Raw genomic sequence first — 14,964 nt, forward strand, 5'->3', positions numbered from 1 at the left:
TGCTTTTCTTCTTCCCACCTCCTTCCCTGGGGCCCCCGGAGATGCCTTGCCTTGGCTGCCTTTTGCTGTTCCTGTTTGAGGGTTGGCCCGCTCAGCATCCCGGGGAGTGGTGGAATGCCGGGCTCCTGTCCTGTGGTAGAAGGGGCCCCGGGGCATCACTGGGTGGTTGTGTCCTCACCACCTCGAGGTCAGTTCCCTGCCATCACCCCTTCTCAGGGCCATTCTCAGCGTTGGCTGTCTTACCCAGCTGTGGCTTCCCACAGTCCCCCACCTTTCATGCCATCCTCAGAGTGGACTGGGGGCTGGTTGAAGGGTCCAGGGATCATCCAATCCCCACATCAGGCTGTGAGAAGCTGAAGCCAACTGCCCAAGACTCTTTTTATATTTCACCAGTCCTGAGCCCTAGGACCTCCCAGTGGCCCAAGTCTAGTCTTGGTGACTCTGAAGTAGAATCCCACCTCCTTTCCCTCCCTCCCCTCACACCCAAGCCCCAAAGGACTGTGTCTTGGAGCCCCAGGCAGCCTTGCCTCCTGACTTAACTGCTGGGGGTGCTGGAAGGAGTTTCCCTGTGTCCTGCAGCCTAGCAGCTCCTGGGGAGAGACCAAGAGTTAAAAAATGCCAAGTAGAACTCTGGAGAGCAGAATGCATGGCTTTGTCTTCTGCCTCTAAATGAGGAATATGAGTCTGGTTTCCACACCAGTAACACCCCCTTGGGATTGCAGCAGACGATGTTCTTGACATCCTCTAAAGCCAGTCCTGTGTCCTGGCCTCCCTGGCTCTGTCCCCAGCTCTCCTATCCTCCTGACCACAGAAGTCACAAACTCCAGTCACTCAGGTTTTGTCCTTCACACTTGATACATGGATCACCAGTCCTCCTCTGGATCGTTCTGCCTCCATGACCCTGACAGTGAGTGCCTCACTCACTGCCCACTAGTCCTGCCTCTGCGGCAGTCCCAGCTCTATCTGTCCCGTCAGCAACTAGACTGGAGTGTTGCTTGAGCCAGTGTGGGGCCACTTCCCCTCTTCCTAGGGAGTGCCCTCCTTTCAGCACCAGGGCTCCAGCTCATGTTTCAAGTTCTCAGCGTGGCTCTGCGAGGTCCTGCGGACAAGTCTGGGAAGTACTCTGGCGCAGTTCCCATGGCGGGGCTCACATGGGAAAAGCAGAGGAACCGCGCTGTGGCGCTCCGGAATGGTGATTCCGAAAAGTAGGGCTCTTCAGACTTCTTGGGACCCAGGTACGGGGAATCTAGACTTCCTGGGGAACCTAGACCTGTAGCTCTGGGATGAGAGAAGTGAGAAGAGTGCATCGTGACTCTGGGTGGGTGTTGGTTTGGGGCGTGGGGAGCCTGAGAAAGGTCTGGATGTGGATAGACTCGGGTGCCATTGAACACGAAATGGTCAAATGGATCTAACACATTGGAGTCCCCAGTGCCTACAAGAGTTGTTCCCTTGAATAGCAACATGACAGAAGGAGGAAGCAGGAGGCCTGCTCATAGAAGCAAAGATCTGGCTCTGAAGAGCAAAGATGGATACTAAAGTCCTGACCCTTCGCTGGGATGGAAGAATTGACCTGTGAGAGACTTTCATTGGTCCCATACCCTTAGTGACCCTGGAGGTTACAGATAATGGGTGGATTAAAGACCATACGTACCCAGGCTGATGCTGGCTGGCGAGTAAGGGCGCTAGGAAATAGCAGGAAGCTTCCAGTATCTCAGCCTACTTTAGATTCCCTGTTAGAATCAAAGTGAAAGTGAAATTGGGGCCAGTGCTTTCCCAGCATGATTTCACTGGATCCTGCCCTTCCCAGAACAGCTCCACGGTGAGGAGAGCTTTATCTCCCTTCTGGCGGGGTAAGTCCCTGGCCCCTCTTTGCATGTGTTTCTGTGTCTATACCGAAGGGGTTAGCTTGCACTGGAAACTAGCATGTTACATAGTATGTTAACAGAGCTCAGGTGAGGAAAGACTGTCCGTAGATGACCCTCCAGCTTTGGGTGCTGAAGAGCTCCAGCCTCGGCCACATGCCTGCCTTCCAGGAGCTGCCGGTGGGGACAGATGGACAGGACAGAGTGAATAGTAGTACCTGGCAGTCCCCTGCGAGCCAGATCTAGGCAGGGCTGTGGGATCTGCAGGAAGCACGGTTGGGATCTTAGGCCAGCTTTTTTTTTTTTTTCTGCCTCAGGTTGTGGTAAGCTGGCTTGGTGTCCACGCTGGCCAGGAAGTCCCGGCGGAAGCTGTCAAACAGGCCGCTGCTTTTGAGCTGCTCCAGGATGAGTGCGATGAGCTACGGGTCCCTAGGAGGCAGCGAGGCCCGGTTGATGGGGCCTCTGCTCCGCCATGCCTGCACCCCGAGCCAGCGAGGGGAGGGAGACCCAATGCGGCTGCCTCTCAGGGGCAGAGGTCGTGCTGAGGTGGAGGAGGAGCGGGAACAGGAGCCAGCGGCCAGGGGGGAGAGAGGGGGTGGAGGGGACGGAGAAGGAGGGGGAGGGGATGGAGAAGGAGGAGGAGGGAATGGAGAAGGAGAGGGGCAGAGAAGCCGCAAGAGGCAGGTTCTGAGGCCTAGGCCAGCTTACTCACCACTCCCCCTTCCCGCCCCCCCCGCCTGCCCTCAAAGAGGAAGAGGCCATAACCACGTACATGTATAAAGCCATAGAGCCAAGAACGCCAGCTCCTGGCACATCATGACCACCAGACAGAGCTGGACACCAGGTGGGACCTGGGGCTGTGCATGGGCGGCTGGGGGGAGGAGGAGCGTAGAGGACGGGTCGGGGATAGAACATGGGGGTAGGAGTGGTCTGAGAACAGAATGGAGCCGTGGGTTGCCCCAAGCCTTAACTCCCAGGTGACGGACTCCAGACGCTGTGGCTCTGGCTCCATTCCAGAGTCTCCCTGTGTTCCTTTCAAAAAGGGCCGGGAGGCAGGAGCTGAGGGTCCTTCTGCCCCTCCAATTCCCTAAGCAGAGCCCAGGAATCTCCGGGCCAGAGCTATCCAGGCAGCAAGTCCCTCAGCTAAGATCTGAGCCCGGGTGCTGAGCATTCTCAGGCGGCCCGGCAGCTGCTGATCTCTGTGACTGTCCTTTCCTCAGACTCCAGTCCTTTGTGGTTCCTGTTCCTGTTCCTGTTCCTGTGTGCCCACATCGTCTCCCATTTGGCAAGAGCCACACCTATACCCCAGGTCGGCACAGCTGCTGCAGTCTCAGCTGGGATCACAAAAGACCCCTCCCCCTCCCGCCCCTCAGCGCTCCCCGCAACTAAGCAGTGCCCAGCATTGGAGGTGACCTGGCCAGAAGATGGACTCTCACTAAGTAAGGAACAATTCTGAAGAAAGCCCAGGAGGTCACAGTGGTTAGAAGGAAGGCTGTTAGCACAGAGGGTCCAAGGGTGGGGTTGACTCCTGAATATACCCCTTGCCCTTCTGCCATGTAGCCCACTACCAACCCGGCCAGCTTGGCTGAGCACTCAGCGTTCTGTCTCCCACCCAGCATTATGAGTATGGGCACAGGGCCCTGCTCCCAAGATGCTCCCTATCGAATGGGACAGAGAGTATTCAGACAAGGAAAGGTGAGAAGCTGCAGAGCCTGACGGCCGTGGGCTCCAAGGCCCTGCCCCTCCTCTCAGAGCCCACTTGCTTCTGGCCACCTCAGGAGGAGTGGCCCCAGTAGGGCTGCCCCCTTGGCTGGGAGTTCTAGTCACTGAAGCTGGGCACTAGGTCTCCTGAATAAACAAGCTCAGGAGTTATCACCTGAACCAAGGACCTATCCCCCAGACTCTCGCTCAGCCCTGGGCCTCCGTGGTAGACAAGTGCACTTCTGCTTTAATGGACTTTCGCACCTGGGTGGTGTGCCAAGCAGCACTCTAGGTTCCTGGATCGTGGCGCTGGGGAGCTGGGGAAGGTGGGCAGGCCACAGAAGAGAGGGTGGGGGGCTGCTCTATGGAAAGGCTAAGGGCTGACAGCCACTTGTGCTCCTAGACGGAACGCTGACTCTGTCCTGTACCGCCTGTAGCCGCTTCCACCACTTCAGCATTCTCTACTGGCTGGGCAATGGTTCTTTCATCGAGCACCTCCCAGACCGGCTGCAGGAGGGTGACACCAGGTGAGGGGCATGGGGATGAGGCCCACAGGAGGGAGGCCTCCTCCTGCCGTCCTCTCATGGCCTTTCTTCTCTGCTGCAGCCGGGAGCACAGGGGTGCCAGCACTCAGCTGAAGAAGGCCTTGGTGCTGGAGGAGCTGAGCCCCGTCTTGCGCAACACCAACTTCTCTTGTGTTTTCACGGATCCTGAGTACACTGTCCAGCGCCACGTTGTCCTGGCCGATCTCTTGGTGAGGAACCTGAGGGAAGGTTTCCAGGGATGGGTGGAGCTCTGCTCCAGTATGGGGAGGAAAGGGTGGGCTATGCCCCGAGCCGTCTCCAGCTAAGGACCACCACTCCCCCAAGACCCCAGGCCCAAGGTGGAACTACAGAGAACTTCAGACTCAAGCAGAGAAGGTGTGGCCTAGAGGAAAGTGACCAGATATCCCTCCCCCTTGGCCCTGATCCTTGTCTGCCTTCACTTCCCAGGCTGGGCTGAGGACACTCATGCCCCCGACTCAAGAAGCCTCCAGAGGGTTCCCTCTGCCTCACCATCCTGACAGGTGAACTCAAGCCTGGTTGAAACACCACCTCTTCATTTAGGTCTAGGCTGTCAGCTCAGGCCACAATCTGTCAACTTAATGCTACATATTTGTATAGACATACCTCGTTTTATTGTGCTTCACAGATCATGCATTTTTTACAAATTGCAGGTTTGTGGCAACCCTGTGTCGAGTAAGTCTATTGGCACTATTTTTCTAACAGCACTATTGTTCACTTCATGTCATATTTTGGTAATTCTTGCAATATTTCCAACTTCTTCCTGTGATCAGTGGTCTTTGATGTTACAATTGTGACTGTTTTTGGGGTGCCATGAATCATGCTCATATAAGATGGTAAACTTAATTGACAAATGTATGTGTTCTGACTGTTCTGACTGCCTATTCCATCTCTCTCCCCCTCTCCTTGAGCCTCCCTATTCCCCAAGACATAACAGTATTGAAATTAGGCCAAGTAATAACCCTACAGTGACCTCTAAATGTCCAGTGAAAGGAAGAGTCACCTGTCTCTCACTTTAAATCGAAAGCTAGACTTGATTCAGCTTAGTGAGGAAGGCATGTCAAAAGCCCAGATAGGCAACAACCTAGGCCTCCCTCTTATACCAAATAGCCAAGTGGTGAATGCAAAGGAAAAGTTCTTGAAGGAAATTAAAAGTGCTACTCCAGGGAACACATTGATAAGAAAATGAAAGTCTTACTGCTGATATGGAGAAAGTTTTGGTGGTCTAGATAGGTGAAACCAACCACATTCCTTTAAACCATAGCCTAACCCAAGCAAGGCCCCAACTCTTTGATTCTGTGAAGGCTGAGAGAAGTGAGGAGGCTGCAATAGAAAAATTGGAAGCTAGCAGAGTTTGGTTCATGAAGTTTAAGAAGCCATCTCCATAACATAGAAGTGCAAGGTGAAGCAGCCAGTGCTGATGTGGAAGCTACAGCAAGTTATCCAGGAAATCTAGCTGAGATAATTAATGAAGATTGCTACTCTCTCTTTTTTAAAAAATATATTTTATTGATTTTTTACAGAGAGGAAGGGAGAAGGATAGAGAGCTAGAAACATCGATGAGAGAGAAACATTGATCAGCCACCTCCTGCACACCCCCCACTGGGGATGTGCCTGCAACCAAGGTACATGCCCTTGGCCGGAATCGAACCCGGGACCCTTCAGTCTGCAGGCCGATGCTCTATCCAGTGAGCCAAATCGGATGCCTGCAATAACAGATTTTCAATGTAGATCAAACGGTCTTCTAATGGAAGATGATGCCATCTAGGAATTTCACAACTAGAGAGGAGAAGCAAATGCCTGGCTTCAAAGTCTCAAAGGGCAGGCTGAGCCCTGGCCGTTCATTGTGGCTTAGTTGGTTGAGCATAATCATGTCCAGGTTGGGGGCTTGGTCCTCAGTAGGGGGTGTGCAGAAGGCAGCTGATCCATGTTTCTCTTTCTAAAATCAATACCAAAAAAAATTTTTAAAGGGCAGGCTGACTTTGTTAGGAGCTAATGCAGCTGCTGACTTTAAGTTGAAGTCAGTGCTCATTTACCCTTCTGAAAATCCTAGGCCTCTCAAGAACTATGCTAAATCTATTCTGCCTGTGCTCTAGAAATGGAACAAAGCCTATATGTGATAGCACATCTGTTTACAATATGATTTATTGAATATTTTTGGGACCTACTGCTCAGAACAAACTATTCCTTTGAAAATAATGCTGCTCATTGACAAACACCTGGTCACCCAAGAGCTCTGATGGAAATGAACAAGATTAATGTTTTCATGCTGCTAACATTCATTTTGCAATCTGTGGATCAAGGAGTAATTTCAATTTTAAAGTCTTATTATTTAAGAAATACATTTCATAATGCGATAGTTGCCATAGTAATTCCTCTGATGGATCTGGGCAAAGTGAATTAAAAACCTTCTGGAAAAGATTCACTATTCTTTATTAAGAACATTAGTGATTCATGGGGAAAGGTGAAATATCATCATTAGCAGAAGTTGGAAAAAGTTGATTCCAACCCTCATGGGTGACTTGGAAGGGTTCAAGACTCCAGTGGAGGAAGTAACTTTATATGATGTGGAAATAGGAAGAGAATTAGAAGTGGACCCTGAAGATGTAACTGAATTGCTACAATCTCATGATAAAACTTTAATGGATGAAGAGTTGCTTCTTGTGGATGAGCAAAGTGGTTTCTTGAGGTGGAATCTATTAGTGGTGAAGATGCCGTGAAGATTTGTTGAAATGACAACAAAAGATTTAGAATATTACTTAGATGATAAAGCAGCAGCAGGGTTTGGAGGACTGACTCCAGCCCTGGCTGGCATGGCTCAGTTGGAGTGTCGTCCCATGCACCAAAGGGTGATGGTGGGTTTGATCCCTGGTCAGACCATGTGCAGGAGGCTACTGATTAATGTATCTCACATTGATGTTTCTCTCTCCCTCCTCTCTCTTTCAAAATCAATTTAAAAAAAAAAAAAGGATTGACTCCAATTTTTTAACTATTTTTTGCTGCTGTTTTGTTCTTGGAGAGACATTGATGCGAGAACAGAACATCAATTGGCTGCCTCCTGCATGTTCCCTACCAGAGATGAAGCCTGCAACCTGGGCATATGCCCTGACCATAAACCAGCAACCTTTTGGTGCATGAGACAATGTCCAATTGAACAACACCGGCTAGGGCTTGACTCCAATTTTAAAAGAAGTTCTACTGTAGATAAAAATACTATTAAACAGCATTGCATTCTATAACTTATTCGTGAAAGTCAATCAGTGCAGCAAACTTCATTTTCTTATTTTAAGAAATTGCCACAGTCATTCCAACCCTCAGCCATTCTGCTCTTATCAGCAGCCAACATCAAAGCAAGACCCTCTACCAGCAAAAAGATTACAACTCACTGAAAGCTCAGATGGTGAATAGCATTTTTTAGCTATGATGTGTTTTTTAGTTAGTGTACGTTGTTTAGACATGCTACTGCACACTTAATAGACTACAGTGGAAACCAAAATATTTTGTAACTGACTTTATTGCAATATTCACTTTGTTGTAGTGGTCTGGAACCGAACCTGCAATATCTAAGCTAGCCTGTATTGCCCTCCCTCCCCCAATATATTGGGCAGAGGCTGCTTCTGATACACAATTGTATCTTTTTTAAAAAAAATACATTTTTATTGACTTCAGAGAGGAAGGGAGAGGGAGATAGAAACATCAATGATAGAGAATCATCGATCGGCTGCCTCCTGCAAGTCCCTCACTGGGGATCGAGCCCGCAACCCAGGCATGTGCCCTTGACAGGAATCAAACCCGGGACCCTTCAGTCCACAGGCTGACTCTCTATCCATTGAGCCAGATCGGCTAGGGCCACAGTTGTCTTTGTTATACCTAGCAAGGCCCACAATGGGCATTCATAGGTGATTTTCAGTGGAGGCAAGCTGACATCTTCTGATTTAGGCCATTCTCCCATTCACAGAACTTGGCCCATTCTAAGAGGGACTATGGGAAGAGTACCATTCAGAAGTTAAAGACAAAACCAGATTCAGGGGACAGAGGCCCTCAGAAAAAGACAGCCCATACTGCTCCATGAGCAGAGGCCAGGAGAAGGGACTTGAAAGAAGGTAGGTGGTCTGAAGACTGAGCAGGAACAAAGTATGCTCTAACAAGCCCAGATTCCCCTTTTCCCACACAGATCAGGCAGCTTAGCAGCCAAGGGAGAAAAATAGACTTTATTTACAAGTAATAACATTTAGAAAAGATCCATCCCTGGCCCTTAAAAACCTTCCCATCAATCCAAATCCCACCCCATTACAAGTCTAGAGAAGGTGGGGGATGAGCTGTCCCCACCCTCCCCCACCCCAGCAAGCCTGGCGGTCATGGAAAAGAGCATCCTCTGGGTAACTGTGCCCTTGGATGGATGGGAGCACCTTATCCCCAGGTGCTCCCACTAGGTCAATGCCCAACCATAGACTTTAACAAGGGCCCTTGGTAAGCCTAGCCACCAGCAACAGCAGGGACCAGGGCCTGCTCCTCCAATGGTCCCTTCTAAATACAGAGGCTGAGGAGGACTGGCTGGGCCCAAGGACCCAGTCCTCAAAGCCAGCCTCAAATCTCGTCATGGAGAAGTGACTTTGCTTTGTGAAAACAGGAGGCAAGGTAGGGAGAGGACCCAGACTGTTCGGGCTCCAGGCCAATTCTGACGACACATCTGTTCTCCTAGTGAAGGCTCTGATAAAGGTCCAGGTACCAGGCCAAGGTGTGCCAGGCATCACTGTCTCTAGGGGTTTGGCCACTGTTGGCCTGAAAGCTGAGAGAAGGCACTGAGCGGGACAGCATCAGGCAAGGGCAGCATCAGGGACACAGGTGGGGCCACTCACTGGTACTGGTCCTTTAGTGCTTTGCCTGAAAGAGAGAAACAGTCACGTGGCTGTGATATCAGCCTGCACCAGCTGGCGTAGGAAGGCCTCTTCCTGCTCCCATAGCCCTGACTAGGATCCCTTCCATGGTGTGGCCCTGGACAGATCTACCTTCAGGTTACCAGTTGCTAGGTGTGTCTAAGCAACTCTGGATTTTCTCAGGAGTGGAGTTGTCTGCCTCCTCTCCTCAATAATAAGCCATTGACCAAGAAAAGGAGCACCTGCTTAGCCCCCAGCAGGCCTGCCCTGGAAGCGGTCCCATACTTCCACTGGGCTTCCTAAGAGTTAAGCCTCCCTCTTCCCTGCCAGTGCCTCCACCTTGCTCTTGGCCCGAGAAGTGGCGGCAACGATGGCAGCAGCAGTGGCAGCGCTGGCTGTGGTGGTGGCAATGCGAGGAGAGCGACGGGTTCCACTGCTGGTGTTGGGAGAGGCCTTGGGCAGGGCTTTCTTTGAGGCCCCCCTCCGCAGAAGGCTATTCCCAAGCTTCTTGGGCGTGTTGAGGATGCTGAAGGTCATGGACTGGCGGCGATCAGCCTGTGGGGAGGGGCTGTCAAATGAGGCTCACTGCTGCTTTCCCAGGCCAACCTGCTGCTCCAGGGTCTCCCTTCAGCCCCCAACTAACCTGTTTAACAACAGCGGGAGCTGCTTTCTTCTGGGCCTCCGTAGTGCTCTGTTTGCGCCCTTCATGTCGGTCCCGGGGAGTCATGGGTCGTGGGAAACAGCTGGTGGGCTTCTTAGACTATGGGGAAGAGGCCGATTAGGCAGACATCAGCAAGAGGACTTCACATCCAAAGCCAGGTATCTTAGCTGAGTGGACCTATAAATCAGCTTGTCCCATCAGCAGCACCTCTTACCCCACCACCAAGGGCCAGAAGCCTCCCCTTTAATCTACTTTTCAAACTTGGTGAGCTGACCTGGCAGGCTGCTAGAATAAAACCCAGGAGCCAACGTCTCCTACCTCAGGGGTGCCAGGGCCCTGGTGGGGCTCCAAGGAGACCCGTTTGCGCTGCCGGGTGGTGATGCCAGTGCCCTCAGCTATCTGGGTTGGCTGCATGCTGGCTCGGCGCAGGGTCTCCTGGGGGTCACCAGTTTTCATCTCTTCATCTGTGATGGTCGCCAGGCTCAGGGAAGGCTGCGTGGGGTGGAAGTGGTCAATGGACCCAGGCTGTTGGAGATGCAACAGGATGGCCCAGATTCTCTTCACTGGCCTGGCACGTGGGACAGCTGAAGGCTTCATATCGCAAAAGGCCTCCCACCCTGTTGTCTTCCCTGGCACACTGGCTACCGAAGAGGAGTCCCAAGCAAACCTCTCTACCTCCTACCCATCCACAGGAACTTCACCCCTGAGCTCCCTCCCTTCCAGCTATTCTACTAGAGCCATGGTCACCAAACTGCGGCTCACAAGCCACATGCGGCTCTTTGGCCCCTTGAGTGTGGCTCTTCCATAAAATACCACATGCGGGCACGCGTACAGTGCGATTGAAACTTTGTGGCCCATGCGCAGAAGTCGGTTTTTGGCCTGGGTGAGTCTATTTTGAACAAGTACTGATAATATTTGGCTCTGTTGACTAATGAGTGTGCCGACCATTGTACTAGAGGTATCTAGTCGCCCTCCTCTGGAGGCCAGAGACCAAGGGCACTATTACTTGAGCTGGGTCAGCAAGTGGCACTGGGATGGAATGCCAAGAGAGGAAGGGGTGAGCCAGTGCAGGCAGGTCCCATGCAAGTGACCCCAGAGCTCACCCTGGACTCAAGTGGATAGCAGGTCTTCAGGTGCGGGGGGCAGACTCGATTGCGCTGCTGCAGCTCTGCAATGCGGTTCCAGTCATCCAGCTGCTCGGGCTCGTCCTGGCAAGTGCCCATGTAGAAGCTGTTCCTTCCTGGGGAGGGCAGGGATATTGGAGCAAGTGGGGCTGGAAGGCCGGGAAGAGTGAAGGTGGAGGCAGCAGGTTGCCCACTGGCCCTGGCATCTCGCCAGCCTTTGCTGCCACCATCCTGTCCACCTCCCCCGTGGACTTCAAGCCCAGTAGCCCAGAGTCCGGCTCTGCTTAGAGCTGCAGATACAGGAGCTGGCTCACTGCATTCTCTCTGGAGAGGTCAGGCAGAGGCCATGACACCAAGAGAAACTACGTGAGGGCCAGGAATTGATACCCAGGGGATCACCAAAGGACAAGAGCCTCTCAGAAGAATCTGAGGGTAAAACACTCGCCAGCTTGGCCCTTTGGCAGACTCTCACCACCTGAGGACTCCTAATAGCTTCTGAGCTTCACTATCATGCTGGGAATCTGCCCATTGTGGGAGCATTTCTGAGTCCCCCTTGATGGACAGGCAAGGCGGCAAGGAAGGCAGCCAGGAAGCCAGCGTTGGGCTTTTAAATGCTTATTTCCCTGTGCCAGGATCTGCTTCCAGTCTAACATTTGGGTTGGGTTAGGGAACAGTCCCTACCTGGAGGGGCCCCACTGGACACCCCAGCCTGGGAGCGGCGAGCAGAGCTGCGAGTGGTGGGCCGGTATCCAGGCAGGCTGAGCAGAGCTGAGTTGCCATCATCAGGAGAGCTCAGACGGGCTAGAGACTGGGTGGAGGAGGTGGCTCTCGGGCCGGCCTGGGAAACGGGGGCAGACTGCGTGCTGTAGAAGGATGAGTTGGCGCTGTCTGCCTCTTCCACATCTGACTTCTGGAAGAAAGGACGACCTGTTGTAGTGGGCTGAGTGGGCACTTGGCATTCTATAAAGAAGCCTCCACTGTTGCTCCTCCTGAAGCCCCTCAGATCCTGCAGCATGTTCCTATACTGCTGTGCAAGAGTTCTTACCTGGACGTCTGCAAGAAATGGGCCTTGCTGCCAGAATCCCACACAAAGTGCTGAGGGTATCGACTCTTTTCTACCCATTTTCCCCACTAAGTCTATTCAGTGCTTTGAGGGAGGGAAGGCAGAGTATATCAGACTATTTCAGAAGTGAAGTGCAAAGAAATGAAGTAACTGGCCCAAAGATCAAACAGCTAGGAAGTGGGAGAACCAGGGCTCTCATGTCTCCTGAGCTGGTCAGGCTCATCCCACGGCCTCCGTGTCTCTGGCCCACACCTGCCAGGGTCTGACCATCTTTTAGAGCTTTTCCAGCATCTTGGTAGCAGAGGGCACCCTGTACACAGAGGTGTCCCTGTTGCCCCAAAGGCACCCCTCTCCTCCCTAAACCTCGGGATGTGGAAACAAGGGCCAGAGTCCCCAGGCTGGCAGGCAGTCCCCTGGCGGCAACATCTCGGCTCCCCCGGGATGTGCTGGGAAGCACAGGTTCAGCTGCAACTTCTCCATATTCTCTCCCTTCAGCCTGTACAGGGTCAATGCTGGACATGGAGAGGACACCAGCCTTATAGTCAGCAGATAGGCATCTAATTACAGTCCTGCCCTTTTCTTCAAAAGAGGTCTAAGGTCTTAGAATTCCAGCCTTTCCTTCTGTGAGATACGGGCTGGTCAGCCCTGCGGCTATGTGGAAGACCCACTGGAAAGATGCCCTTGAGAAGACATGAGCATTACTGTCCTGTAGCCCCCATCCCAGAGCCTGACCTTGGTCATGGTGATGTTGATGATTTGTGTAGTCCGTCGACGAGCAGAACGGGTCTTCCGGCCTGAGTCCGGGAAGATGTCCCCCAGGGAGTCCAGGCTTCCCTCCAGGGGTGGCTGACCCCGAGCCGGGATGGGGGTGAAGTAGAGACTTTCCAGGGATTCTACCTTGGGGGGCAGGCGCTGAGAGATGGGTGAAGCTGGCTCCCCTGGGATGCTGGTGCCATCTGGCTGGGTACGAGGCAGCTTGCTATAGGAAAGAAACCTGATGAGATGCCATTCTTGTGGCTAGGAAGCATTTTGTCTATCTCTTTGCTCCAAAGTGGCAAATTCTTGCATTTATTGTAAGCAGACCAGGTCAAGCACCCCATTTGCTGAATTTTCAGAGGTGCCAAGGAGCGCCCTTGACCTGGGCCTTCCCTCAGTCCACTCCATGGCCCTCTGACTCAATACTGGCAACTCCCAGACCCATATACCCACTGCCCCAGACATCTCTGGACACCCACCTCTACTCCCCAATGAACATGTCCCAAACTAAGCTCATCTGTGTGTCCCTCCTCCTGTATCTTCTATTTCAGCGAATGGGAGCATCCTTCACCCAAGCTGCCCAGCCATGAACATGGGCACAATCCTACTGCTTCCCTCTCCTAATAAACCAAATCAGCAAGTCTCCTAACTGCACCCCACTCTGCTCTCACATCCTTCCCTGACCTGTCATCTACTCTCACCTAGACTGACAACGGCATCTGAGAGAGGTACCAGAGCAGTGACAGACAAGGACTTGAGCCAGGCTGCCCAGGTCCAAGCCCGCTCTGTCACTGTGGGACCTTGAGCAAGTGACTGCCTATCTATGCTCCAGTTTCATCTGTTAAATGAATTACTATTTTTCAAGTGTCTCTAACAGTGTCTGACACAAGTCTTGTTAAATAACAACAAATGCTTCCAGTCTCAGCTTCCACATTGGCTATAAGGATAAGCTAAGATGAAAATCTGATCATGTACTCAATTTCAAACCCTTCCAAGGTTCCTCAAAGCGCCAGCCTCCATCAATGGGGAGTCCAGCCACGGGGCACACATACCTATGGCTTCTTTGAAGACTCAGAACAAGAGTGACAACCTCCACATAGCCTTTTTATTCTAACAGGAATAAGCTTCCAAAGGGCAAAGGGACAACATCTTATTTATCTCACAGCCCAGTGCCCAGGATACAGCCTATAAACAAGTCTCTCAATGGACAACAGACCAAGGGAAGAAGGGTGCCTTCTGACCTGGTGGTAGTGAGTGGGGTTCCCTCGCAGCTCAGATCCAGGCTGTCAATACTCAAGTCCAGCTGAGCCTTAGCCTGGGGCTCCCGGCTCTTTAAGGCGTCAGTGGCCACCTGAAACTTGCCCAGGTCTCGAAGCTGCTGGTCAGCATGGGCAACCTGGGAAGCAGAGGGCCAGGGAGAGTGAAGAGAAGCCCAAGGCAAGGGTGGCTTAGGAAGGGAGGGCACAGGGATCCATTATGATGAGTAAGGGATCTGTCCAGCCAGATACTTACCTGTGCCTCCAGGCTGCGCACCTGTGCAGTAAGGTGGCGGCAGGTCTGTTCAGTCTCCTTAGTCTTCAACCCAGCCTGCTGTAGCTCTTGACCCAGCCGCTCAGCTTCGGCTCTCAGTTCCTTGTTTTCCTTCTGCAGCTGCTCCAGGCCCCGCAGCTGCTCCTGCAATTCTTGGTTCTGCTGCTTCTTGGCATCGTAATGGGTCTTGGCTTTCTCCATCTGTGTGGGCAGACAGGTGGGTAGGGGCTGGGTGGGGTAAGGCAGGAGGGAGGGTACAGTGGGGCAGGACTGGACTCCTCACCTGCAGCTTGTAGTGTTCAGCTGCCTGCTCCTTCTGGCTCAACTGGGTCTGCAGCTCATTCAGCTGGGCCTGGAGGCGTTGGGCTTCTTGCTGGCTTTCCCCTCCCTGCGCCTGGAAAGCATGTGATGTGGAAGGCTGATCAGGGTGGCAGTCTGGCTACTCGATCCAAATCTGCTGCTGACTTGCCCTAGCTTCTTGGACTCCATGGTGTTTTCAGACTCGTGCATATTCTCTCAGGAAGCGGAAAAATCCTTTTACCCCCACCAACTCCAGCATACTGAAACACCACACACCTTTGCAAGGTCCACAGTCCGCAGGATCTTTCCCACTCAGCTTACACCATTTCTGGCAGAGTTCTGACAGCCCTGTCTTCATTGAGATCAAGCACAAACTGCCTCATTCTCTCTCCATGAGTACACAGTCTCCCCACGGAGGAAGGGAGCTGATCCTTTCACTTGGGTGCAGAGCACGGGGCTAGGCACTTGAGATGGGCGCCCTCAGGACATGTGAACTCATTTCTCCTCAGAGCGACTCTGGGAAGTAA

General features: G+C 52.5%; 2 protein-coding genes across 9 annotated transcripts in view; one reads left to right on the forward strand and one right to left on the reverse strand.

Moving 5' to 3' along the window:
* The first annotated feature begins 79 nt into the window (after positions 1-79).
* Positions 80-4,982, forward strand: IL18BP (interleukin 18 binding protein). Of its 3 annotated transcripts, XM_070425537.1 has the most exons (7): positions 80-1,850; positions 2,612-2,706; positions 3,083-3,171; positions 3,256-3,301; positions 3,967-4,090; positions 4,170-4,317; positions 4,556-4,982. In XM_070425537.1, exons 2-7 carry the CDS (start codon positions 2,679-2,681, stop codon positions 4,631-4,633), a joined length of 513 nt encoding a protein of 170 aa, XP_070281638.1. In that variant the 5' UTR covers positions 80-1,850; positions 2,612-2,678; the 3' UTR covers positions 4,634-4,982. The 3 variants fall into 3 exon arrangements, with proteins under 3 accessions (XP_070281638.1, XP_070281635.1, XP_070281636.1); XM_070425534.1 differs by having other exon boundaries at positions 3,083-3,301; XM_070425535.1 differs by having other exon boundaries at positions 80-1,572; positions 3,083-3,301.
* A 3,336-nt stretch (positions 4,983-8,318) lies between these two features.
* NUMA1 (nuclear mitotic apparatus protein 1) overlaps positions 8,319-14,964 on the reverse strand; it is an 89,391-nt gene continuing 82,745 nt past the window's right edge. For 5 of the 6 annotated variants that reach the window (XM_070425522.1, XM_070425523.1, XM_070425524.1 and 2 more), the window contains 10 exons: positions 14,421-14,531; positions 14,120-14,338; positions 13,849-14,003; positions 12,584-12,830; positions 11,470-11,698; positions 10,768-10,904; positions 9,983-10,189; positions 9,647-9,763; positions 9,343-9,558; positions 8,319-9,010 (listed from right to left, as the gene is read on the reverse strand). In XM_070425522.1, coding sequence (XP_070281623.1) covers positions 8,999-9,010; positions 9,343-9,558; positions 9,647-9,763; positions 9,983-10,189; positions 10,768-10,904; positions 11,470-11,698; positions 12,584-12,830; positions 13,849-14,003; positions 14,120-14,338; positions 14,421-14,531 — 1,650 coding nt within the window. In that variant the 3' untranslated portion in view covers positions 8,319-8,998. The remainder of the gene's footprint in view (positions 9,011-9,342; positions 9,559-9,646; positions 9,764-9,982; positions 10,190-10,767; positions 10,905-11,469; positions 11,699-12,583; positions 12,831-13,848; positions 14,004-14,119; positions 14,339-14,420; positions 14,532-14,964) is intronic. The other variant, XM_070425525.1, reaches the window with a different exon arrangement.

Source organism: Myotis yumanensis, unplaced genomic scaffold (genome assembly GCF_028538775.1).
Source record: "Myotis yumanensis isolate MYYU_CA2020_CCGP unplaced genomic scaffold, mMyoYum1.0.hap1 SCAF_10, whole genome shotgun sequence".
NCBI lineage: Eukaryota > Metazoa > Chordata > Mammalia > Chiroptera > Vespertilionidae > Myotis > Myotis yumanensis.